Source organism: Lepus europaeus, chromosome 3 (genome assembly GCF_033115175.1).
Source record: "Lepus europaeus isolate LE1 chromosome 3, mLepTim1.pri, whole genome shotgun sequence".
Lineage (NCBI taxonomy): Eukaryota > Metazoa > Chordata > Mammalia > Lagomorpha > Leporidae > Lepus > Lepus europaeus.
Genome location: NC_084829.1, coordinates 34,095,296 through 34,120,226, shown reverse-complemented (window position 1 = coordinate 34,120,226; position 24,931 = coordinate 34,095,296). Strand labels below are relative to the sequence as shown.

General features: G+C 48.7%; 1 protein-coding gene across 4 annotated transcripts; it reads left to right on the top strand.

Moving 5' to 3' along the window:
• Positions 1-1,539: 1,539 nt before the first annotated feature.
• On the top strand, positions 1,540-14,284 carry LOC133756837 (RLA class II histocompatibility antigen, DP alpha-1 chain). 4 transcript variants are annotated; one of them, XM_062187433.1, is made up of 5 exons: positions 1,540-1,661; positions 7,815-8,060; positions 8,368-8,649; positions 8,866-9,032; positions 14,013-14,284. In XM_062187433.1, exons 1-4 carry the CDS (start codon positions 1,580-1,582, stop codon positions 9,018-9,020), a joined length of 765 nt encoding a protein of 254 aa, XP_062043417.1. In that variant the 5' UTR covers positions 1,540-1,579; the 3' UTR covers positions 9,021-9,032; positions 14,013-14,284. The 4 variants fall into 4 exon arrangements, with proteins under 4 accessions (XP_062043417.1, XP_062043419.1, XP_062043420.1 ...); XM_062187435.1 differs by lacking the exon at positions 14,013-14,284 and adding an exon at positions 11,426-11,755; XM_062187436.1 differs by lacking the exon at positions 14,013-14,284 and adding an exon at positions 9,415-9,522.
• Positions 14,285-24,931: the final 10,647 nt, after the last annotated feature.

The following is a 24,931-nucleotide window of genomic DNA, read 5'->3' as shown; positions in this document are numbered from 1 at the left end:
GTTAAGCTGCCGTCTGCAGTGCCAGCATCCCATATGGGCACTGGTTCGAGTCCAGGCTGCTCCACTTCTGATACAGCACTTGGTTATGGCCTGGGAAAATGGTAAAGGATGGCCCAAGTGCTTGGACCCTTGCCACCAAATAGGAGACCTGGATGAAGTCTAGGCTCCTGGCTTTGGTCTGGCTCAGCCCAGGCTGCTGCAGTCATTTGGGAGTGAACCAGCAGATGGAAGATCTCTCTTTCTCTCTGTCACTCTGCCTGTCACATAAATAAATAGATCCTTTAGAAAATATTCAGGAAAACTCAAATAATAATAAATATGGATAATTAGAATTACCTACAAATTTCCCTAAGAAAGATAAACGGGAATAGAGAAATATTTAAAGACCAACTTTGTTCAAGCTTATTAGAACCTATAAATTTAAGCTATAAAACTTCTATGAAATTTAAATAAAAAGAAGATCTGGGCTGGTGCTGTGGCGTAGCAGGTAAAGCCACAGCCTGCAGTGCCGGTATCCTGTATGGGTGCTGGTTTGAGTCCAGGCTGCTCCACTTCCAATCCAGGTCTCTGCAATGGCCTGGGAAAGCAGTAAAAGATGACCCACGTCCTTGGGCCCCTGCACCCATGTGGGAGACCTGGAAGAAGCTCCTGGCTCCTGACTTCGGATCAGCACAGCTGTGGCCGTTGCGGCCACCTGGAGTGAACCACGGATAGAAGACCTCTCTTTCTCTCTTTAAATTTATTTTTAAATAAATTTAAAAATAAAAAAGAAGATTTAAGGTAAGTGGGCCTTAGGGAATAATGAATTATAGGGGCCTGCGCGGTGGCGCACTAGGTTAATCCTTCGCCTGTGGCGCCGGCATCCTGTATGGGTGCCCGGTTCTAGTCCCAGTTGCTCCTTTCAGTCCAGCTCTCTGCTGTGGCCCAGGAGGGTAGTGGAGGATGGCCCAAGTGCTTGGGCCCTGCACCTGCATGGGAGACCAGGAAAGAAGCTCCTGGCCCCTGGCTTCAGATCGGCGTAGCTCCAGCCATGGCGGCCATTTGGGGAGTGAACCAACGGAAGGAAGACCTTTCTCTCTGTCTCTCTCACTGTCTGTAACTCTAGCTGTCAAAAAAAAAAAAAAAAGAATGATTAATTATATATTTTTATGAGTGCATTTGTTCTAAAATACCAGCAGAATATTTTTGTAAATTTGATCAGCAATTTAAAAAAATCAGTTAGAAAAAGATGGTGGACAAAAACATCAAAGATAATGCGAATGTCTGCGATGGGGAATTTAGGATGGTACCTGTCACATGACTGCGTGAGACCTCCGCGTGGGAGGAAGATGCCACTTTTCCATCTCTAACTCTGAAATGAACCAGGAATTGGAGTTCCCTGGCCAGGCTGCTCCCTGAAAACTGCCCTCTGTGTGCCCCTTCCAGAATCCTCTTTACCCAGCAACAGAGCGTGTCAGCGCTGTCAGTGCAGTGATTGGTCACACCCAGCCAACTTCCATGACAGAGCCCCCAGCCTGCCTCAGCTCCTCCTCGCTGCTCCTGGGCTCCCAGTTGTCAACTGTAGACCCCTGCAAGGAGAATGTTCCAGAACAAAGCTGGGATCCTTATGGCCCTCACCCTGGCTTTCCTGCTCAACCTCCAAGGAGCTGAGGCCATCACGGGTGAGTGCTTGGTGGGGAGGGGCGCAAGGGCTGGGGCGAGAGGTGGGGCGGGCTTCTGGGACCTGGCCCTGTAGGAACTGGAGACTTTGCAGACTCTCTGGTATGCTGGCCTCCTTGGCTTCTCTGCTCCATTCCCCTGGGGACAGCCACCTTTGCCTCTCTAATGGCAGCCACAGAGTACCGGGCTGCTGTCTGGTTTCTTTCTCATTTATATCTCACAGGAACCTTCAATCAAGAAATGGAAAAAAATATGAAGCTCAAAAAGATTAATGAACTTTCTGGGGTGGGCGTTCGGCCTAGCACTTTAGACCACCTTGGACTCACGCATTCCATCTCAGAGTGCTGGAGTCCAAGTCCTGGCTTCCCTTCTGACCCAGCTGCCTGCTAACCCACGTTCTGGGAGGGGGCAGGTTCAAGCAGGTTCTTGGGTCGCTGCTATCCAAATGGGAGAACTGGATGGAGTTCCTGGCTCCTGGCTTTGGCCTGGCCCAGCCCTGGCTGTTGTGGGAACTTGGGAAATGAACCAGTAGATGATAAGATTTCTATCCGTCTTTCTCTCTCCCTTCAAATAACTGAAAACACATTTTAAAGAAAATTAGAAATGTTAGTACATTTTACAAAGTTAAACTCCGAGTCAAAGAGCCATGGTTTAAGCCCAGATCCAGTGGGCAATGATACTCTCAGTCCCCAGACTTCTGCACACAATGGCCGAGTCCAGTCCTGGAACGCTGCAGAGACCTGGTGCCCCGGCTTTCTCCTGGATCCCAGCCCCTTCTTTGTGTGGCTGCCTTGTGGGTGGACGCTGTGTGTCGGGAGCCAGCAGAGAAAGTGCTGAGAGTGTTGCTGTATTCCGTCCCCTCCCCCAGGTCCCTGGGACCCTTCCAAGGTCTCTGTGCGTGGCTCACATGCCTCCTCTCCGGACAGCAGAGTTTCATGTTTCTGTTGACCTTGTGATTCAGGTCCTGAGGGGCCCAGGGGACTCTGGCTGCCTGGGGGGCCTGCATGGTGGGGAACCACAAGGACCCAGGCAAGGGCTGTAAGTTAGGGTGGGTGAGCTTCTTGCCTGCTGCTGCCCCCAGTGAGCACCAAGCCTGTGCTTGATTCTCACCCAAATGGAATGATCTCAAAGGCTAAAGGTAGAGCCCAGCCCCAGAATGTGACTTAAGACAGGGGGAGGGAGAGTGAATAGAATACTACCACCCTGTTGATGGTTACTTGCGTTCTTTCCAATGTTGTGTTATAATAATACCATGTTAGTGTTTCTCTCCCCATTGGTTCCTTCTCCCTTAACATACAAATATGTTCTTTATCTTAAAAACACGATGGGGGGCCGGCGCCGTGGCTTAACAGGCTAATCCTCCGCCTTGCGGCGCCGGCACACCGGGTTCTAGTCCCGGTTGGGGTGCAGGATTCTATCCCGGTTGCCCCTCTTCCAGGCCAGCTCTCTGCTATGGCCCGGGAAGGCAGTGGAGGATGGCCCAAGTCCTTGGGCCCTGCACCCGCATGGGAGATCAGGAGAAGCACCTGGCTCCTGGCTTCGGATCAGCGAGATGCGCCGGCCGCAGCAGCCATTAGAGGGTGAACCAACGGTAAAAAGGAAGACCTTTCTCTCTGTCTGTCTCTCTCTCACTATCCACTCTGCCTGTCAAAAAAACCAAAAAAACAAAAAAACAAAAAAACAAACAAACAAAAAAAAAAACACGATGGGGGATGGGGGGGCTGGCGTTTATGGTGTAACTGGTTAAGCTACTGCTTGCAACACCGGCATCCCATATCAGAGTGTCAATTGGAAACCTGGCTACTCTACTTCTGATCTAGCTTCCTGCTAAAGCACTGGGCAAATAGCAGAAGATGGCCCAAGTCCCTGGGCCCCTGCCTCCCAAATGGCAGACCGAGATGGAGTCCCTGGTTCCTGGCTAGGGCCTGGCCCAGACTTGCCTGTTGTAATCATTAGAAAGTGAATCGGTAGATGAAAGATCTCTCTCTCTCTCTCTCTCACTGTCTCTCCCTTTCTCTCTATTATTCTGTCTTTTAAATGAATGAATGAATGAATGAATGAATCTTTCCAAGTTTTTGCTCCCATACCTAAGCTTCTGACTTTTTTTTTTCTTTAATATTTATTTATTTATTTGAAAGTCAGAGTTACACAGAGAGAAGAGAGGCAGAGAGAGAGAGAGGTCCTCCATCCGATGGTTCACTCCCCAACTGACCGCAACAGCTGGAGCTGCGCTGATCCGAAGCCAGGAGCCAGGAGCTTCCTCCGGATCTCCCACGTGGGTGCAGGGGCCCAAGGACTTGGGCCATTCTCCACTGCTTTCCCAGGCCATAGCAGAGAGCTGGATTGGAAGTGAAACAGCCAGGACTTGAACCAGCACCCGTATGGGATGTTGGTGCCTCAGGCCAGGGCGTTAACCCACTGTGCCACAGTGCCTGCCCCAGCTTCTGACTTTAAACTCCAATGGACTCCTGAGAATATTCTTGTATTAGCCATTAATGACACTGATGTAAGATCAAACCCAGGGGGTACTTTTCAGTGTCTCTGACTGGAGTTCATGATAATATTTACACTCTAATCCACTTTTTTCTGATTTCTTCTTCTTCTTCTTCTTCTTTTTTTTTTTTTAATGTATTCATTTATTTGAAAGGCAGAATTACAGACAGGTAGAGAGAGAGAGAGAAAGAGAGAGAGAGAGAGAGAGAGAGGTCTTCCATCCACTGGTTCGCTCCCCAAATGGCCACAATGGCTGGAACTGTGCTGATCTGAAGCCGGAAACCAAGAGCTTCTTCCCGGGCTCCCATGCAGATGCAGGGGCCCAAGGACTTGGGCCATCTTCCACTGCTTTCCCAGGCCACAGCAGAGAGCTGGATTGGAAGAGGAGCATCCAGGACTCCAATCAGTGCCCATATGGGATGCCGGACTGCAGGCGACGGCTTTACCCTCTACGCCACAGCACCTCTTTCTGATTTCTTATTGAAACTTGTGAAAAATCTCCCTTTAGATTTCCCTGTCCTGATTTTTCTTCTATTTCTCTCTCTTTTTTTTATTTTTATTTTTATTTTTGACAGGCAGAGTGGACAGTGAGAGAGAGACAGAGAGAAAGGTCTTCCTTTGCCGTTGGTTCACCCTCCAATGGCCGCCGCGGTAGCGCGCTGCGGCCGGCTCACTGCGCTGATCCGATGGCAGGAGCCAGGTGTTTATCCTGGTCTCCCATGGGGTGCAGGGCCCAAGGACTTGGTCCATCCTCCACTGCACTCCCTGGCCACAGCAGAGAGCTGGCCTGGAAGAGGGGCAACCGGGACAGGATCGGTGCCCCAACCGGGACTAGAACCCGGTGTGCCGGCGCCGCAAGGCGGAGGATTAGCCTAGTGAGCCGCGGCGCCGGCCTCTATTTCTCTCGATCCTCTTTTGAGATTGCCTCCTAATTATCATGTTCCCCAGAGCTGTACCCTCAGATCTCTGCAGTTCTTCTTCTTTTTAGAGATTTATTTATTTTATTTGAAAGGCAGAGTTACAAAGAGACAGGAAGAGGTCTTCCATCCTCTGGTTTGCTCCCCAAATGACTGCAATGGCTAGAGCTGGGCCAGACCAAAGCCAGGAGCTAGGAGCTTCTTCCAAGTCTCCTACATCAGTGCAGGGGCCCAAGATCATGAACCATCTTCTACTGCTTTCCCAGGTGCATTAGCAGGGAGCGGGATCGAAAGTGGAGTAACCGGGATTCAAACTGGGGCCAATATGGGATGCCTGCACTGCAGGTGGCGACTTTACCCACTATGCCACAGCGCCGGCCCCTGTTGCTCTTATTTTATGCACTCTTCCTGGAAAATATCTTCTTCTTCTTCTTCTTTTTTTTTTTTTTTTTTTTTTTGACAGGCAGAGTGGATAGTGAGAGAGACAGAGAGAAAGGTCTTCTTTGCCGCTGGTTCACCCTCCAATGGCCGCTGCGGCCGGCACATCGTGCTGATCCGAAGCCAGGAGCCAGGTGCTTCTCCTGGGTTCCCATGCGGGTGCAGGGCCATCCTTCACTGCACTCCCGGGCCATAGCAGAGAGCTGGCCTGGAAGAAGGGCAACCGCGATAGAATCCGGCGCCCCAACTGGGACTAGAACCTGGTGTGCCAGCGCCGCAAGGTGGAGGATTAGCCTGTTGAGCCACGGCGCCGGCTGAAAATATCTTCTAACCTTCACCTACCACTGATGCCTGACTTTTAGCTCTCCGACCCAGACTCTGTCCTAAGACAAACATTAGATACAACTGTCTGTGTATCACTTCTGCTTACTATAAATACAATGTGCATCCAACTGAACTCAGGACCTTCTCCCGATTAGTCTGTCTGCCTTCCTTACCTTTTAAATGAAAGGAATACACATGATTGCTTTGGACTGGGGAGATGTTGGTCAAAGAATACAAAATTTCAGTTAGGAGGAGTGATTTTTGTTAAAAAACATTTTATGTATTTATTTGAGAGGCAGATTCACAGACACAGAGAGGGAGAGACACAGAGAGGTCTTCCATCCGCTGGTTCACTCCCCAAATGGCCACAAAGGCCAGAGCTGGGCTGATCCGAAGCCAGGAGCTTCTTCTGGGTCTCCCACGTGGGTGCAGGGGCCCAAGGACTTGGGCCATCTCCTCCTGCTTTCCCAGGCCATAGCAGAGAGCTGGATTGGAAGAGGAGCAGCCGGGACTAGAACCAGCACCCACATGGGATGCTGGCACCACAGGTGGAGGATTAACCTGCGCCACAGCGCCAGCGCGGAGGAGTAATTTCAAGAATTCAATTGCATAGCGTGGTGACTGTAGCTGATAACAATGTATTGTAACTTTGAAAATTGCCAGGAGAACGGATCTTAAATGTTCTTCACCACAAAAAAGAGAAGCATGTGATGCAATGCGTGGTAATTAGCCCTGTTTGGGCATTCCATTATGTATGTGTATTTCAAAACAGCATGTTACACACAATAAAACATGTAATTCTATGTCTGTCAATTAAAAACAATTTAAAAAGTGACTTGCCAATTAGATGATTACATGGCCAGCCTAAGAAAGTTTTCCACCCCCTCTCCTGCCCACATCACTCACCAGTTTCTGAAGAGTCTAATCTCTTTCCTGTCAATCAAAATCCTTCCTCCAGGCCGGCACCGTGTGCAGGGGGTAAAATCTGCCTCTTTCAGCGTCAGTATCCCATATGGGTTCTGGTTCGAGTCCCGGCTGCTCCACTCCTGATCCAGCTCTCTGCTATGGCCTGGGAAAGCTGGAAGATGGCCTAAGTCCTTGGGCCCCTGGACCCACGTAGGGGACCTGGAGGAAGCTCCTGGCTCCCTGCTTCAGATCAGCTCAGCTCTGGCTGTTGCGGCCATTTTGGGGAGTGAACCAGCAGATGGAAGACCTCTCTATCTCTCCGTTGCTACCTCTCTCTGTAATTCTGCCTTTCAAACAAACAGATCTGTAAGCAGAGCAGCTATGAAAGGAAAGGAGGGAGGAGCAAGTGAGGAGAGCCCGGCCAGGAAGTCGGGCTGCTCCCCAGCCTGTGGAAGTCTCGGCACCACGACTCATACAGAGCCGGGTAACATCTGCTGAGCTTCCGATGAACCAGGCGGCACTCTGAAGACTTGGCATAGCTACTCATCCAATCCTCAGGCTAACCCTGTGCTGCAAATGGATGAGAGGTTAAGTAAGTTACTTAAAGTCATGGCTATTGGTGAATTAAGTGGGATTTTTCTCTCCGTGTAAGACCTCAATTCTTCTAGGACCACAGATATAAAATTGTTTTTAGGGTCCTTGGGGGGCAGAGTGGGGATTTTTTTTATTACAGAAAAGGACAAAAAATAGAAATATTAAGAGAAGAAAACACCCCCTTTTCAGTTCTGTCTTAGCTTATGAAGATGAAGCTGCAGTGTGTATAGTGTTGTTCATAACACTTTTCGTTTTAGTCATTTTAAATTCAAAAGTATTGTGCAGTTATTTTGGCATTGGTTCCAAACTTTCTTTTTGAATTTATGTTTTGATTTTTGTTTCAATGGAACCTGATGTGGAATGTGCGCCTCTTACTGCCGGGCAAAATACCTGCTCCCTTTCTGCTTTATTGTTTTAGAAATGTTTGCTCTCTGGCTCTATCACATGCGCTTCGTCATGTTTTCCTCGTCTTTCTTTACACAGCGGAGCATGTGTCAGTGTTTGTCATATTTGCGCAGACGCACGAACCATCAGGGGAGTGTATGGCTGAATTCGATGAGGATGAAATGTTCTACGTGGATCTGGACAAGAAACAGGTGATGTGGCACCTGCCGGAGTTTGGTCGCACCTTTTCCGCGGAGGCTCAGGGCGGCCTGGCCAATATTGCTACAGCCAAGTCAAACTTGAATGCCTATATCCAGCGCTCCAACCACACCCAGGCCCCCAGCGGTACTGCTTTTCTTTGATTCTGCTAGAGCCCAACTGGGAAGGCATGGGAGGGCCCCCCAACCACACACAGGTTAGAGGAGGCCCAGGTGCCCGTGGCTGGGCGATCCTCCCGCAGAGTGCCCATGACACCAGCAATGCCAGGGGCTCCCCTAGAGAAAGGTCGAGGTGAGTGAGAGGGATCAGCAGAATGGGACTGGGCTCTGATCTGGGAGCCCACAGGCACCCCAGGGTTTGAGGTAGATGAGCAGGTGGAGCCTTTGTCGTCTACCCCAGGACTGGGGACTCAGCAGGTGCTGTCTGTCCCCAGAGCCCCCGGAGGTGATCGTGTTTCCCAAGGAGCCAGTGGAGCTGGGCCAGCCCAACACACTCATCTGCCACATAGACAAGTTCTTCCCACCGGTGCTCAACGTCACGTGGCTGCGTAACGGGCAGCCGGTCACCGAGGGGGTCTCTGAGACCGTCTTCCTGGCCAGCACCGAATTCAGATTCCGCAAGTTCCACTACCTGACATTCGTGCCCTCAGCCGATGACGTCTACGACTGCAGGGTGGAGCACTGGGGCCTGGACGCGCCGCTCCTCACGCACTGGGGTACAGAGCCCCTGCCCCTCTGCCTGTTCCCCCCCCGGAGCCCGCTCCTCCTGGCACGCTTTGCCCTCCGTACCAGCTTTCCCCACGCGCTGGGCCTGCCCTCTGCTTCTCCTAACGTGCCGTCAAACGGTCCGTCACCGTCAGCTCCCGCACACGGCCCAGGCCAGCCCGGCCCCTCACCGCACCTCTGACCTCATCTCTGCATTCTTCCCCCAGAGGCCCAGGAGCCGATCCAGATGTCCGAGACAACAGAGACTGTGGTCTGTGCCCTGGGCCTGGTGGTGGGCCTGGCGGGCGTCGTGGTTGGCATCGTCCTCATCGTAAAGGCTCTGCGCTCCAGTCCTGATCCCCGGGCCCGTGGGCCCCTGTGAGTTACTGTGGAGGTGAGGATCTTAGGATATAGTCGCAGCGAAAGAGGAAGGAACGGGGCATCGGTAGGATAAGCAGAAAGGAGCCAGCATTCAGTTTGCTGAGCGTGTTTGGCAATGTGTTTAACAACATCGACAACTTACGAGTGCTTAATATACTCAAGAGCTCTTCTAAACATTTATACTTCCCAACTACGTTTATCCTCACAAACACTGTACGAGGGAGGCTCCAGGATCACAATTTTTCAAGAGAAATTCCTCTGTCTTCTTATATACACAGAGATGTCTAGCAACTTGGTCGGGCAAGCAGCGAGGAAACAGCGCAGCCGGCACGCGAGCACAGGCAGTCTGGGTCCGACACTGTTTGCTTCACCGCTGACCTGTAACCGTATTTTAGGGAGAAAAAGATTGGAACAGTGCTCAGCCAGAAAAGGAACGGAACTCTGCTTTCAACGCAATGGATGCAATTGGAGACCAGTAAAATAAGCCAGACCCCAAAACACAATTATCATGTTCTCTCTGATTGGTTGTAGCTAAAATATAGACTACAAAAAAAAAAATAAATAAATAAATAAAAAATAAAAAAATAAAAACCCTCAATGCATATTGAGCTAAACTGACAACTTTTGCTTTGATGCTTGTCTATAACCCTTGTCTCTACCCCTACAGAACAGTGGTCTCTCTACCTTTTACTTATAGAGCTCTGTTTAGAGGAGCATTGAGCCCGTGATTATGAAGCAAATTGAAAGTGTTTTATCACAAAACAATTCAAAGAGGGGCTGACATTTTATTCTTGGAATTGTATCTATGAAATTTATGAAATCCGTTCTCTATGTACTAATAAATTTAAAAATACATATAGAAAAGATCAAGTCCAACGTCTCCAAGGGCCCAGAGTTGAGTAGTGGAGCTGGCTCATATTTCTCCACATAATTGTAGCACAGTGTGTTGGCGCCTAACACTCTGCTGTCTCTAGTTGTACTCACCAGTGGCAGAGCTCACACAAAAATGTCCTTTCTGGGATTGCATGGGTTCCTAGCTGTCAAATTTAGCATGCTTTATATATCTGTTTTTGTAGTTCCCCTTCCATGGTGATGACCACTTCTAGTTCACTCACTGTATCCTCCATGCCATACCTCCGGTGCACAGAGTTGAGTCAATCACACGCTGGCATCTCCAAGCTCTCCCTCCCTCCCCAGTCCTTACTCCCATACCTAACCTCTTTCCCCACTACCTAGGTGACCATCCTAATGGATTTGATATTTGTGTATATCCTGTATGTTAATATAATATTTTCATTATGCATATTTTATTTATCCAAAATAACATCAAAGATCCAATTGTGTGCAATTAGTTTGTTGTTTTCAATTTTTTTTTTTTTTTTTTTTTTGGACAGGCAAAGTGGTTAGCGAGAGAGACAGGGAGAAAGGTCTTCCTTTACCATTGGTTCACCCCACAGTGGCCACTGCGGCTGGTGCACCACGCTGATCTGAAGCCAGAAACCAGGTGCTTCTCTTGGTCTCCCATGCGGGTGCAGGGCCCAAGGACTTGGGCCATCCTCCACTGCCTTCCCGGGCCACAGCAGAGAGCTGGACTGGAAGAGGGGCAACCGGGACAGAATCCGGCGCCCCGACCGGGACTAGAACCCAGTGTGCCGGCGTCGCAGGCGGAGGATTAGCCTAGTAAGCCACGGTGCTGGACATCAAATTTTTGATATATTCTATGCTATATACCTAACTATCTATATTTTATAAGATACTTGAATTAAATGCTTTCCATTTTTGTATCATACATTAGACTTTTTTATTTTATTTTTTTTGACAGGCAGAGTGGACAGTGAGACAGAGAGAAAGGTCTTCCTTTGCTGTTGGTTCACCCCCTAATGACCACTGTGGCCGGCGCACTGCAGCCGGCGCACTGTGCTGATCCAAAGCCAGGAGCCAGGTGCTTCTCCTGGTCTCCCATGCAGGTGCAGGGCCCAAGCACTTGGGCCATCCTCCACTGCCTTCCCGGGCCACAGCAGAGAGCTGGACTGGAAGAAGAGCAATCGGGACAGAATCCGGCGCCCCAACCGGGACTAGAACCCTGTGTGTGGGCATCACAGGTGGAGGATTAGCCTAGTGAGCCGCGGTGCTGGCCCCATACATTAGACTTTTTTGTAAAAAAGATTTTATTTATTTATTTGAGAGGTAGAGTTATAGCCAGAGGGAGGGAAAGACAGAGAGAGAGAGAGAGAGAGAGAGAGAGAGAGAGAGAGAGAGAGGTCTTCCATCCACTGGTTCACTCCCCAGATGGCTGGAATGGCCAGGGCAGAGCTGATCCAAAGCCAGGAGCCAGGAGCTTCTTCTGGGTCTGTCATGTGGGTGCCGAGGTCCAAGTACTTGGACCATCTTCTGTTGTTTTCCCAGGCCATTAGCAGAGAGCTGGATCAGAAGAGGAGCAGCTGGGACTTGAACCGGGGTCCATACAAGATGCCAGCCCTGCAAGTGGAGCGCCAGCCCTGTTTTCGACTTTTTAAAAGAAGTCTCCCAATACTGAGATCTCAAAGACACTCTTACACCTTTCTATAGTTTAAAATTTCACATTTAGTTCTTTAGTTCATCTAGGATATACCTTTTTGTTTGATGGAGATCTGGCCTTGTTTTTCTCCATCCACTTAGTGGACCAGGCACCCAACAACTTCTCCTCAGGAGCTGTAGTTTGTGGTTGAGTTTATTAAACTGAGAGTTTGTGTAATAGGTCTGTGTCTATGCTCTGCTTTGTTCCATTCCCTGATTTGTCTCTTCTTGCTCCAGTATCCTACTGTTTTGATTACTATGACACTGACCTATGTGTTAATATCTCGTAGGACAAATTCTATCTCTCTTTTTAAAAATTTTCTTTGCTTAAACATATGTATAATTGCATACAAATTTTAAACTAGGGTGATCAAGTGTCTCAAATTTTTTAAAAAATATTTATTTATTTATTTGAAAGGCAGAGTTACAGAAAGAAAGGCAGAGACTGAAAGAGATCTTCCATCCACTAGTTTACTCCACAGACGGCCCCAGTGGTTAGCACTGGGACAGGCAGAAGCCAGGAGCCAAGAGCTTCATCCAGGTCTCCCACACATGTGCAGGGGCCTAAGCGCTTGGGCCATCTGCTGCTTTTCCAAGGCCATTAGCAGGGAGCCAGATTTGAAGTGGGGCAGTTGGGACTCAAACTGGCACCTATATGGGGTGCTGGCACTGCAGGTGGTGGCTTTACCTGCTACACCACAGTGCAGGCCCCACTATTTGTTAATTTTTAAAAGTGTTTGATGGGACCAGCACTGCAGGCAGCAACTTTACCCACTGTGCCACAGTGCCAGTCCCAAGGACAGGCATTTTAAAACATTACCACTCCTGCCTTCAGATCAACTCAGCTCCTGCTGTTGAGGCCATTTGAGGAATGAACTATTGGGTGGAAGACTTCTTTCTCTAGCTCTCTCTGCCTCTGTAACTCTGCCTTTCAAATAAATCTTTAAAAAAATTACTTCTATAAGATAACAAATCTAGTGGCTTTGATAGCATGGCAGGCAATCTACTTTATAATTGGCTATTTTGATCAAAGATAATCAGATTTACATGTGAAATGATTACTACCAACAAAAACAGACTGAAAAATAATAAGGGGCTAGCTCTGTGGTGCAGTGGGTTAAAGCCCTGGCTTGCAGTGCCAGCATACCACATGGGTACCAGTTCGAGGCCTGGCTGCTCCACTTCTGATCCAGCTCTCTGTTATGGCCTGGGAAACAGTAGAAGATGGATCAAGTGCTTGGGCCCCTACACTCACATGGGAGACCTTGGAAGAACCTCCTGGCTTCAGATTAGCTCAGCTCTGGCTGTTGTGGTCATTTGGGGAGTGAACCAGCAGATGGAAGACCTCTCTCTCTGGCTCTACCTCTCTCTGTAACTCTGTCTTTTAAAAAATAAATCTTTAAAAAATAATAAGAGACAGATCACACTAACAACAGACTATAAATAAGGGAGCACACAGGTTCGAGAGTTCCATCAGAGTTGAAATCTGCAGAACTGTCCAAGCACTGGATAAAGTCTTCTGTTTGGGGCTGTAGACTGGATGAGCATGGCATCATTTACTGAGGTAGTGAATGGAAGAGCAGAGATGGGTCGCGGGAACGTGAAGGACTCTTCTCTGATGTGCTGAGTCAGAAGTCTCTGTGAGACCACAGTTGGAAGTGGAAAGACCTACACAGGAGATAACTTTGGCAGGAATCCATACGTCCCTATGTGGAAGGCAGGGGAGACAATGGGATGGCCCTAAGGGAAGACAGTGAGAAGAACAGAACAAATAAACAGAAAAAAGAACTCCAGATGGGAGCAGGGAGTGTGGTGAACAGGGCCAGGGCTAGGATGAGGTGGGGGATGCACGTGCCTTAGGTGCAAAACCAAAAAACTCAGTCATCACAATAAATGAAATGTATTAAAAAAAAAAAAAAGCAATGCAGAGCTGCATGGCCAACCAGTTATCAAAAGAGAAATACTCAAAGAATATAGAGAAAAAGCAGAGATGGAGAAAAGTTAGAGGAGTCTGATTATTTAAGCAAAGGAGGTAAGGAATTTCAGGAAGAAGGAAGCCCTGAGGAGGGTCAGACGTTCAACAGAGCTCGTGTGATAGACACTGGTTGTGGATACTCTCAAAGAGCAGCTGGACACAGCGGCACAACTGCACTTCCCTCTTGCCCCACTCCAGAATCGGGCTTCTCTGGCCTCAGGAAGGGGCCCTCCCTTGCTCAGGATCTCTGGGAGCCTTGATGCGCGTAGGGCCCCCTCAAGTCAGCCGGGTGTGGTCACTTCAGGGTACTGCTTGACTCCTAACTGCTGCTCCCAGGAGACCAGGGCACGTGCCCGGAGGGCCACCTTCTCTCCGGGACCTGAGTGCAGAAGTGGGGAATCAGGTATAACGGGGGTCCTTCCGAACCTAAGGATGACAGTCACTGTGAGTGTCTCACTGCAGGTGACACAATTCCTGGAAAGAAGAGGACTTGGCAGAGACCTGAATTCCAGCCGCCCCCCACACTCCACTTCCTGTGCTCTCCGCCCCAAAGACTGACTAAACTGCTCAGCCTGACTTGGGACTTGAAGCACTCAAGCCTTTGGAAATTTCCGAAAAGACAGAAGCTGACAGAAGTGTTGTTTTTGTAGCATTGGCATGGAGATTATCCCTCTACTGGGATTCTTATCTCTCTGGTCTCCTCTGGAGAACCCTTCACTGCCCCCTGCCTGAAAACACGCTGACAGCAATAAATTCCTCAGTGTTTCACAGCTGGGGGTCACAACCCAGTAATGCTTCAAGCTGGTCTGTGGGAGTTGGTACTGCAGGTGCTGCCCCGGTCAGTATGGAAGGTTCTTGGGTTTCCCTTACTGTGGGGTAGGGCAGAGTGGGGCAAGGCCATGGAGGGGGAATTTTACATGGATGAAGCTTTGGCTGGATGTGGTTTGAAGGCTGCAGGGATTGGAGTCTCTGAGCGGGGAGATTGGTTCATCAGGATCAAGATTTTAGGCAGGCCAGGTTCCTTCGACAACCCCTGAGCTTTCTTCCCAACGCTGGATTGGAAGGAACTGTACAGTTTCCCATGTGATAAACTAAAAGCCACGAAAGAAAACAAGAGATTCCCCTCATTCATTTCAGTTTCCAGCGGCTCTAATTACCCGACACAGGACAGTGTGAGTGATCCTCAGCAGGGCTTTTAGCCAAAGGATCGAGAACAGTGCAGATCAGGAAGAAAGTATCTTAACTGAGAAAGGACTTCTAAAAAAAAAAAAAAAAATTAGCAGGGGCCGGCGCCGTGGTGCAGTGGGTTAAAGCCCTGGCCTGAAGCACCGGCATCCCATATGGGTGCCGGTTCTAATCCCGGCTGCTCCTCTTTCCATCCAGCTCTCTGCTATGGCCTGGGACAGCAGTGGAAGATGGCCCAAGTCCTTGAGCCCCTACACCCACACAGGAGACCCAGAGGAAGCTCCTGGCTCCTGGCTTCGGATCAGCGCAGCTCTGGCCATTGTGGCCATCTGGGGAGTGGACCAGCAGATGGAAGACCTCTCTCTCTGTCTCTACCTCTCTCTGTAACTCTGTCCTTCAAATAAATAAAATAAATCTTTAAAAAATTAGTTAATTTATTTAAAGAGGGATGGGATGTATATGTGTGAGGAGAGAGAGAGAGAAGAGAGATATTAATCCTGAGTCTGTTGGTTCACTCCCCCAAATGGCTGGGCCAGGCAGAAGCCGGACCCAGGAGCCAGGAACTCCTTCCAGGTCTCCCATGTGGGTAGCAGGGACTCCACCACTTGAACCATCACTTGCTGCCTCCCAGGGTGCATAGTGCAGGAAGCTGGAATCGGATGCCAGGGCTGAAACCCAAGCAACCGTGATATGGGATGTGGGCGTCTCTAGCAGCATCTTAGCTGCTGCGTCAAATGTCTGCCCCTGCTCCCATGGAGGAGATTTAAAGACACTCTGTTCTGGGGAGTTCTGCTGGCCATTTTTCTCTCTCCAATTAAAAGCTAAACTTGTGACATAGTGGGTAAAGCCACCGCCTGCAGTGCTGCCATCCCATATGGGCGCCGATTCAAGTCCCGCTGCTCTACTTCTGCTCCAGCTCTCTGCTGTGGCCTGGGAAAGCAGTGGAAGATGGCCCAAGTCCTTGGGCCCCTGAACCCATGTGGGAGACCCAGAAGAAGCTTCTGCCTCCTGGTTTCTGATTGGCACAGCTCCGGCTGTTGCAGCCATTTGAGGAATGAAGCAGTGGTTGGAAGATTTTCTCGCTCTCTCTGTGCCTCTCTGCCTTTCCAATAAATAATAAAAAAAAATTTTAAAAGAAAGCTAACCGCATAACCCCCACCCTCCTCTAAATGTCCAGGTGGCAGGGGGTGGAAGGGAGGGGAGTGTTATGCATTTCTGTATCCATTCTTTGTCAGTTGCAGTGGGGGTATGGGAAGGGGGAGGAGAGAGAGAGAGAATACAAGTTAATTTGTGGCGATGTCGCTTGCCACTTTGAATGATTTCAGGCATTGAAATTTGTGAGTGATGTGTGGTGAGAGTCTGGACTGGAAGTGACTTTCCAGAGATGAAAACACTCGCACAGGACGTGAAAGGCTACAGGACAGGTGCTCAGGGGCTCACCTTTCACTGCCCCCTCCTGGATCAGCCTCTGCTCTCTTCCCTGCCTGCCGGCACTGCTACCCCACCCTGAGGAAGCGGGGGATTGTGGACAGCCTGAGGACAGGCTGAGGTTCCCTGTCTGCATCAGGCATTCCTCGGAATTTCCACCCCACACTCACCTGTGCCACCTGAGCCCCTTCTTCTTTTTTTTTAATTGTTGTTATTTGTTTGTATCTGGGGGCCAGCGTTGTGGCGTAGTGGGTTAACACTCTGGTCTGAGGCACCGGCATCCCACATGGGCTCTGGCTTGAGTCCCGGCTGCTCCACTTCTGCTCCAGCTCTCTGCTATGGCCTGGGATAGCAGTAGAAGATGGCCCAAGTCCTTGGGCCCCTGCACCCACGTGGGAGACCCAGAGGAAGCTCTAGGCTCCCGGCTTCAGATCGGCGCAGCTCCAGCCTTTGCGGCCAGTTGGGGAGTAAATCAGCAGATGGAAGACCTCTCTCTCTCTCTCTCTCTCTCTCTCTGCCTCTTCTCTCTCTGTGTAACTCTGACTTTCAAATATATAAATAAATCTTGGAAAAAAAAAAAAGATTTATGTGTCTGTTTGAAAGACAGAGTTACTGAGACAGAGACAAAGATCACTGGTTCACCCTCCAAGTGGCTACAATGGCCAGGACTGAGCCAGGCTGAAGCCGGGAGCTTCATCCAGGTCTCCCACATTGGCGCAGGGGTCCAGGCACTTGGGCCATCCTCTGATACTTTTCCAAGGCACACGAGCAGGGAGCTAGATCAGAAGTTGAGCAACGGAGAATGGACCTGGTGCCGATATGGGATCCTGGCGCTGCAGGTGGTGGCTTAACCTGCTGTGCCATGACACCTGCCTGTCCTTAACTGTTTTAAAGCCCCCTACCCTTGGCGTCCAAAGGACAGATGCCTACCCTAGAACTGATATAAGTGTTGTCTGGGAGAGTTTGTGGGAGTGAGACTCTCAGGTTACACTTTCAATTGGAGTGAGACTCTTTATAAACGAACACAAGGACTACTTTTAGGCATTGAAATTTGTGAGTGATTTGTGGTCAGAGCCTGGACTGGAAGTGACTCTCCAGAGACTACAAGGACTACAAGATAGAAATAGTAGCAGGCCGGCGCAGTGGCTCAATAGGCTAATCCTCCGCCTTGCGGCGCCGGCACACCGGGTTCTAGTCCCGGTCGGGGCGTCGGATTCTGTCTTGGTTGCCCCTATTCCAGCCAGCTCTCTGCTGTGGTCCGGGAGTGCAGTGGAGGATGGCCCAAGTCCTTGGCCCTGCATCCCACGGGAGACCAGGATAAGCACCTGGCTCCTGCCTTCAGATCAGCGTGGTGCACCAGCCGCAGCACACCGGCCGCGGTGGCCACTGGAGGGTGAACCAAAGGCAGGGAGAGGACCTTTCTCTGTCTCTCTCTCTCTCACTATCCACTTTGCCTGTCAAAAAAAAAAAAAAAAAAAAAAAAAAAAAAAAAAAAAAAAAAAAAAGAAAGAAAGAAATAGTAGCAGAGACCTCACGCCTCCTATTGCTATGGATCAATGACATCATCTAGGCAGCACCCTGGGTTTTGTGACCTTATCAAGGACGTATTTGGATGTGTGTAGGTACGGAAATGGAAATAGAGATAGAGAAGTGGTCAGGGTCTTGACGCATCACTGCTTGATGCGAGGAAAGCAGAACAAAGACAAGGCTGCTGAGTGCAGGGCCAGCATCAGAGCTCGGGATGAGCAGGTGGTGCTGCTGACCCCTCCTGCTGGCTGGCAACAGCGATTGTGGCTACAGAGATGAGAAGTGAAAGGAACACACACGCTTTACTCTGAGAGGTAGTTACAGACAGAGAGGGAAAGATAGAGAAAGGTCTTCCATCTGCCGGTTCACTTCCCCAAATGGCCGCAATGGCTATAATTGGGCCAATCTGAAGCCAGGAGCCAGGAGCTCCTTCTGGGTCTCCCATGCAGGTGCAGGGAACCAAGGACTTGGGCCATCTTCTGCTGCTTTCCCAGGCTATACTAGGGAGCTGGATCAGAAATGGAACAGCCGTGACGTGAACTGGTGCCCTTATGGGACGCCGATGCGGTAGGCAGAGGCTTAGCCCACTACGCCATAGCACCTGCCCTGAAGGTCACACTTTAAAAAAAAGTGGTGGACAGACAGCCTTAGATCAAAAGTCACCCCATGATTATAGGGTAGCGGGAAATGGAATTCAAAGATACATTCAAAGATACATATATTGTATGTATTCAAAGATACATATATTGTATTGTGAAACCTGTGCAGTTTTTTTTTTTTTCATGATATGCATTTCCAGGACCTTTAGAAGACTCTCCTCATTTGTGTTTCAAAATTTTTGCACCAAATTAAACATTTTTATTACATTTCCCACAAACTTATTGAAGCTGTCTTATAAATTTTCAAATAATTACTCCCCACCTCCCACATATGAGTTTTAATGTGTAAATTGGAGACTATCTACAGATAGAAAGGAGCAGTACTTTTTAGCTTAGAAATTTTGATTTCCTCCTGGGAGGTGGAGGTTGGGGTTCTGGGGGTCAGAGGTCAAGAGGCAGGCAGAGAAAGTTCTAAGGGAGGGGAGCAGCCCCAGGAAACAGCAGGAGTGCAGAGCCTGAAGCTCACGGCCAGTAAGGGCCCTGATGACCACAACAGCCGTCCAGAGTAGGAGGCTGGAGCAAGAGATGACATCAGCCACCCGGCACAGGTGAGCAAACGCTGGCCTCACTGCTCTGTCCAGGAATTCGCAGAGATTCTCGGGAAGGCACCAGGGCCACTTAACTTTCTGATGTTAAATGAATTGGGCACTTGAAACTGCTTAATTCACCACTAAGGAAAACATCACCCCAGGAGTTGAAGACCAGTAAGCATTTACATAATATGTTTTTTTAACATTTATTTAATAAATATAAATTTCCAAAGTACAACTTTTGGATTACAATGGCTTTTCCCCCCATAACCTCCCTCCCACCCGCAACCATCCCATTTCCCTCTCCCTCTCCCATCCCATTCACATCAAAATTCATTTTCAATTATTTTACATACAGGAGATCAATTTAGTATATACTAAGTAAAGATTTCAACAGTTTACGGCCGGCGCTATGGCTCAACAGGCAAATCTTCCGCCTGCGGCGCCGGCACATCAGGTTCTAGTCCCAGTCAGGGCACCGATCCTGTCCCAGTTGCCCCTCTTCCAGGCCAGCTCTCTGCTATGGCCAGGGAGTGCAGTGGAGGATGGCCCAAGTGCTTGGACCCTGCACCCCATGGGAGACCAGGATAAGCACCTGGCTCCTGCCTTCGGATCAGCACGGTGTGTCGGCCGCAGCGCGCCAGCCGCGGCGGCCATTGGAGGGTAAACCAACGGCAAAGGAAGACCTTTCTCTCTGTCTCTCTCTCTCACTGTCCACTCTGCCTGTCAAAAAAAACAAAAACAAAAAACCAGTTTGCACCCACACAGAAACACAAAGCATAAAGTGCTGTTTGAGTACTAGTTATAACATTAATTCACATTGTACAACACATTAAGGACAGAGATCCTACATGGAAAGTAAGTGCACAGTGACTCCTGTTGTTGATTTAACAATTGACACTCTTATTTATGGCGTCAGTAATCACACGAGGCTCTTGTCATAAGTTGCCAAGGCTATGGAAGCCTCTTGAGTTCACCAACTCCGATCTTATTCCGACAAGGTCATAGTCAAAGTGGAAGTTTTCTCCTCCCTTCAGAGAAAGGTACCACCTTCTTTGATGGCCTGTTCTTTCTGCTGGGATCTCACTCACAGAGATCTTTCATTTAGGTAATTTTTTTTTTCCAGAGTGTCTTGGCTTTCCACGCCTGAAATACTCTCATGGGCTTTTTAGCCAGATCAAATGCCTTAAGTGCTGATTCTGAGGCCAGAGTGCTGTTTAGGACATCTGCCAGTCTATAAGTCTATGTATCCCACTCCCCATGTTGGATCGTTCTCTCCTATTTAATTCTATCAGTTAGTATTAGCAGACACTAGTCTTATTTATGGGATCCCTTTGACTCTTAATCCTATCATTATGATCAATTATGAACTGAAACTGATCACTTTGACTAGTAAGATGGCATTGGTACATGCGACCTTGATGGAATTGAATTGGAATCCCCTGGCACGTTTCTAACTCTACCGTTAGGGGCAAGTCCAATTGAGCATGTGCCGAACTGTACATCTCTTCCCTCTCTTATTCCCACTCATATTTAACAGGGATCACTTTTCAGTTAAATTTTTTTTAAAATTTTATTTAATGAACATAAATTTCCAAAGTACAGCTTATGGATTACAATAGCTCCCCCCCACACACCATAACTTCCCTCCCACCCACAACACATAGTATGTTAATATAATGGATTTTTAAAACATCATGTTTAGGTCTGTATACAGATTTCCAAGATAAGCTGAAATATCCTTCATGGCAAGACCATAACTGTGGTCCAAGCCTAACACAATGTTGAAGCAACAAAGATTAAAAGTAGGTACTTAGGGGCCGGTGCTGTGGCATAGAGGGCTAAGCCTCTGCCTGCATTGCCAGCATCCCATATAGGTGCTGGTTTGGGTCCTGGCTGCTCCACTTCCCATCCAACTCTCTGCTATGGCCTGGAAAAGCAGTGGAATATGGCCCAAGTTCTTGGGCCCCTGAACTCATGTGGGAGACCCAGAAAAAGCTCCTGGCTCCTGGCTTCAGATTGGCCCAGCTCCAGCCATTGTGGCCATTTGGGGAGTGAACCAGTGGATGGAAGACCTTTCTCTCTCTTTCCCTCTCTCTGTTAACTCTTCCTCTCAGAAGATATTTAAAATCTTAAATAGTTAACTATACACACACACTAATTTGACCTAAAGTCTAGAATTAGGCACTGGCGCTGTGGCATAGCGGGTAAAGCAGCCGCCTGCAGTGCCAGTATCCTATATGGACGCTGGTTTGAGTCCTGGCTGCTCCACTTCTGATCCATGTCTCTGCTATGGCCTGGAAAAGCAGTGGTAGATGGCCCAAGTGCTTGGGCCCCTGAACTCATGTGGGAGACCCAGAAGAAGCTCCTGGCTCCTGGCTTCAGATTGGCCCAGCTCCAGCCATTGTGGCCATTTGGGGAGTGAACCAGCAGATGGAAGACCTCTCTCTCTTTCTCTCTCTCTCTCTGCCTTTCTGTAATTCTGCCTTTCAAATAAATATAAATAAATAAATAAACCTTTAAAAAATAAAGTCTAGAATTAAAATATTGGGGCTGGCGTTGTGGCACAGGGGGTTAAGTTGCTGCCTGTGGTGCTGGCATCCCATATGAGTGCCGGTTGGAGTCCTGGCTGTTCCACTTCCAATCCAGCTCTCTGCTAATGTGCCGGGGAACGCAGCAGCAGATGGTCCAAGTGGTTGGGGTCCTATCCCCATGTGGGAGACCCAAATGGAGTTCCTGGCTCCTGGCTTCACCCAGGTCCACCTTGGGGCATTTGGGGGAATGACCCAGTGGATGAAAGATCTCGCTCTCTCTTTCTCTCTCTCTCTTACTCTGCCTTCAAATAAGTAAATAAATCATTAAAAATTGAAATAATCCAAAGATAAGGCTGCCCTCTGGTGGAGTCTACAGGTAGTAACAGGAAAGGACAATAAGTCACTAGCAAACAGGCTGGTTAAACTGAAGAGCCTCGCTAAACTAGGGTCTTTTTGCTTTTTACTCGTTAATTTTTTTTTTTTTTTGACAGGCAGAGTGGACAGTGAGAGAGACAGAGAGAAAGGTCTTCCTTTACCGTTGGTTCACCCCCCAGTGGTCGCTGTGGCCAGCACATTGTGCTGATCCGAAGCCAGGAGCCAGGTGCTTCTCCTGGTCTCCCATGGGGTGCAGGGCCCAAGCACTTGGGCCATCCTCCACTGCACTCCCTGGCCACAGCAGAGAGCTGGCCTGGAAGAGGAGCAACTGGGACAGAATCCGGCGCCCCGACCGGGACTAGAACCCGGTGTGCCGGTGCTGCAGGCGGAGGATTAGCCTATTGAGCCATGGCACTGGCCTCGTTAAACTTCTTATTCAGTAAAGTATTAAGGTTTTTTACTATAATATAAATTTAAAACATATTATCTCAATATGTTATCTAAAAAAAGAAAGATAGAAAGAAGGAGGGTGGGAGGCAGGGAAGATCATTATGTTCTTATACTTGTATTTGCAAGTCATATTGAATCTGTTAAAAATTAATTACTATTTAAAAGATGAAAAGATGTTAATGAATTATATCAGAATTAAATATTTTTAGATTACTAAAAAAAAAAAAAAGAAAAATGAAGAACTTCAGAGGAGTGAGTGTCTAGTGAAAAGCCAACCAAGAGCAACCTGGACAGCACTGCCCAAAAGAAACACAGCAGGAGCTACACACTCAGCTTCAGATTTTCTAGTAGTCACACTGAAAACATGGCAAGAGGGGCCGGCGTGGTGGTATAGTGGGTAAAGCTGCCGTCTGCAGGACCAGCATCCGATATGGGTGCCGGTTCGAGTCCCGGCTGCTCCACTTTCAGTCCAGCTCTCGGCTGTGGCCCTGGGAAAGCAGTGGAAGATGGCCCCTGCACTGGCATAGGAGACCCAAAGGAAGCACCTGGCTCCTGGCTTCGGATTGGCACAGCTCTGGCCATTGCGGCCATTTGGGGAGTGAACCAATAGAAGGAAGACCTTTCTCTCTGTCTCTCTCTCTCACTGTCTGTAATTCTACCTCTCAAATACATAAATAAATAAATCTTTAAAAAATCTCAGAATAAGGTTGACCAAGTGCTTGGGTGAGGGCGAGAGAAGGTGGATGTTTCTGAAAGCTGAGGCTCTTCCCCAGTGAGAGGGAAGACAGGGAAGGCATGGGTAACACTTAGAAACAAATGATGAAGACTGGGAAATGAAACCTAAAGCCAGAAATATTGAAATAAGTAAGTTATTACAAACAAGCCCAAATGCATCAATAATCATAATAAATGAGCAGGAATGGGGCAAAGCCATTGTCTTGTGCTCACCGCGTCTTTCTGTTTTCCTGAGCACACAGCTAAACGACATTTTTCCAGCCCCCGTGCTGCTATCTGGGGTCATCATTTACTGCTTGCCAGTGGAATGTGAGCAGGGCTGACATGTCCTGTCTGGTCCGAAGCCATACCAGCAGGTGTGCTTTCCCCAGGCTCACTCTCCTACCAGCACAGCTCAAAGCAAAGTTCTTGTCAACAGCGGATGCAAGACGGAGCTAGCCTGGGCCTGCGAGGTACCACCTGGGGGACAGCTGTGCAGTGTCCGGTCTGCTTTCAGCTGTATTTCGTTAAACCACCGCCTCTTCAGTGTTTGCTGCAGAAGCACGCTTGTGACATTTATTTACAAGACCTACATCTACAGCCTAAGTGCACAGAAAGAGTGAAAACAAAAGGATAGAAAAAGATATGCCAAACAAATACCAACCTAAAGAGATGCTGCGGATATCATTATCAGACAAAACTGACTTTGGACAGAAAGGTAGGGGCTGGCGCTGTGGGGTAGCAGGTAAAGCCACCGCCTGCAGCACTGGCAGCCCATATGGGCACCAATTCGAGTCCCAGCTGCTCCATTTCCAATCCAGCTCCCAGCTAATGTGCCTGGGAAGGCAGTGGAGGATGGCCCAGGTGCTTGGGCCCCTGCACTTGTGTGGGAGACCTGGAAGAAGCTCCTGGCTCTGGCTACAGATGGGTCCAGGTCCGGTGGTTGCAGCCATCTGGGGAGTGAACCAGCAGATGGAAGACCTCTCTCTTTCTCTCTCTCTCTCTCTCTCTCTCTCTGTAACTCTTCCTTTCAAAAAAAATAAAATCTTAAAAAAAAAAAAAAGATAGAACAAAGGCTAAATTCACCCAGGTAATAATTCCAAACAGGAAGCTGTTAATAACTTACATATGTAGTAGACAAAAATTGATCAAGAAACCAAAATAAAACAGAGGGCGGGCATTTATCCTGCTGGTTGAGATGCTGGCTGAGATGCCCCGTCACACGTAGCAGTACCTGGGTTTGAGTCCCAGCTCCAGCGTCTGACTTGAGCTTCCTGCTGCTGAGAGCTGGGGAGGCGGTAGTGATGGCTCAAGCAGTCGGATCCAGATTCCTGTCACCCACGTGGAGAGCTGGATTGAGCTTCCAGTTCTTGGCTTCTCCCAGCCCCAGTGCTGGTCACTGAGGAGCTTGGGGAGTGAAGCAGTGGATGTGAGCTTCCTTTCTCCATCTGTCTGCCTCTCAAATAAACAAATTAACTGAAATGTAAAAGGGAAATAGAAACGTATTGAAAAACCTAAAGAGATTTAAATATACTACTTTTAGTTAGTTATAGGTCAATCCCCAAATAAGGAAAGATATATAATAAATGAGAGTGGCAAATTCAACACCTGCAATCCAATGAACATGCACATGCATAAAATTTGGCATGCAGGGGCCAGTGCTGTGGCTTAGTGCTTTAGGCCACTGTCCACAGTGCTGGCATCCCATATGGGAGCCGACTTGAGTCCTGGCTGCTCCACTTCAGATCCAGCTCCCTGCTAATGCATGTGGGAAAGTAGTGGAAGATGGCTCAAGTCCTTGGGCCCCTGTTCCCACATGGTAGACCCGGAAGAGGCTCTTGGCTCGTAGCTTCCAATAGGCCCAGGTGTAGCTATTGTGACCATTTGGGGAGTGAACCAGCAGATGGAAGATGCCTCTCTCTCTGTGTATGTATGTATATGTAATTTTACCTTTCACATAAATAAATAAATCTTAAAAA

Excerpts from the sequence above, each read along its gene's own strand:
- LOC133756837 (XM_062187433.1), top strand. The coding sequence starts at position 1,580 with ATGTTCCAGAACAAAGCTGGGATCCTTATGGCCCTCACCCTGGCTTTC. Across the intron at positions 1,662-7,814 it reads AGGAGCTGAGGCCATCACGG|CGGAGCATGTGTCAGTGTTT; the intron begins GTGAGTGCTTGG and ends TTCTTTACACAG. Across the intron at positions 8,061-8,367 it reads CCACACCCAGGCCCCCAGCG|AGCCCCCGGAGGTGATCGTG; the intron begins GTACTGCTTTTC and ends GTCTGTCCCCAG.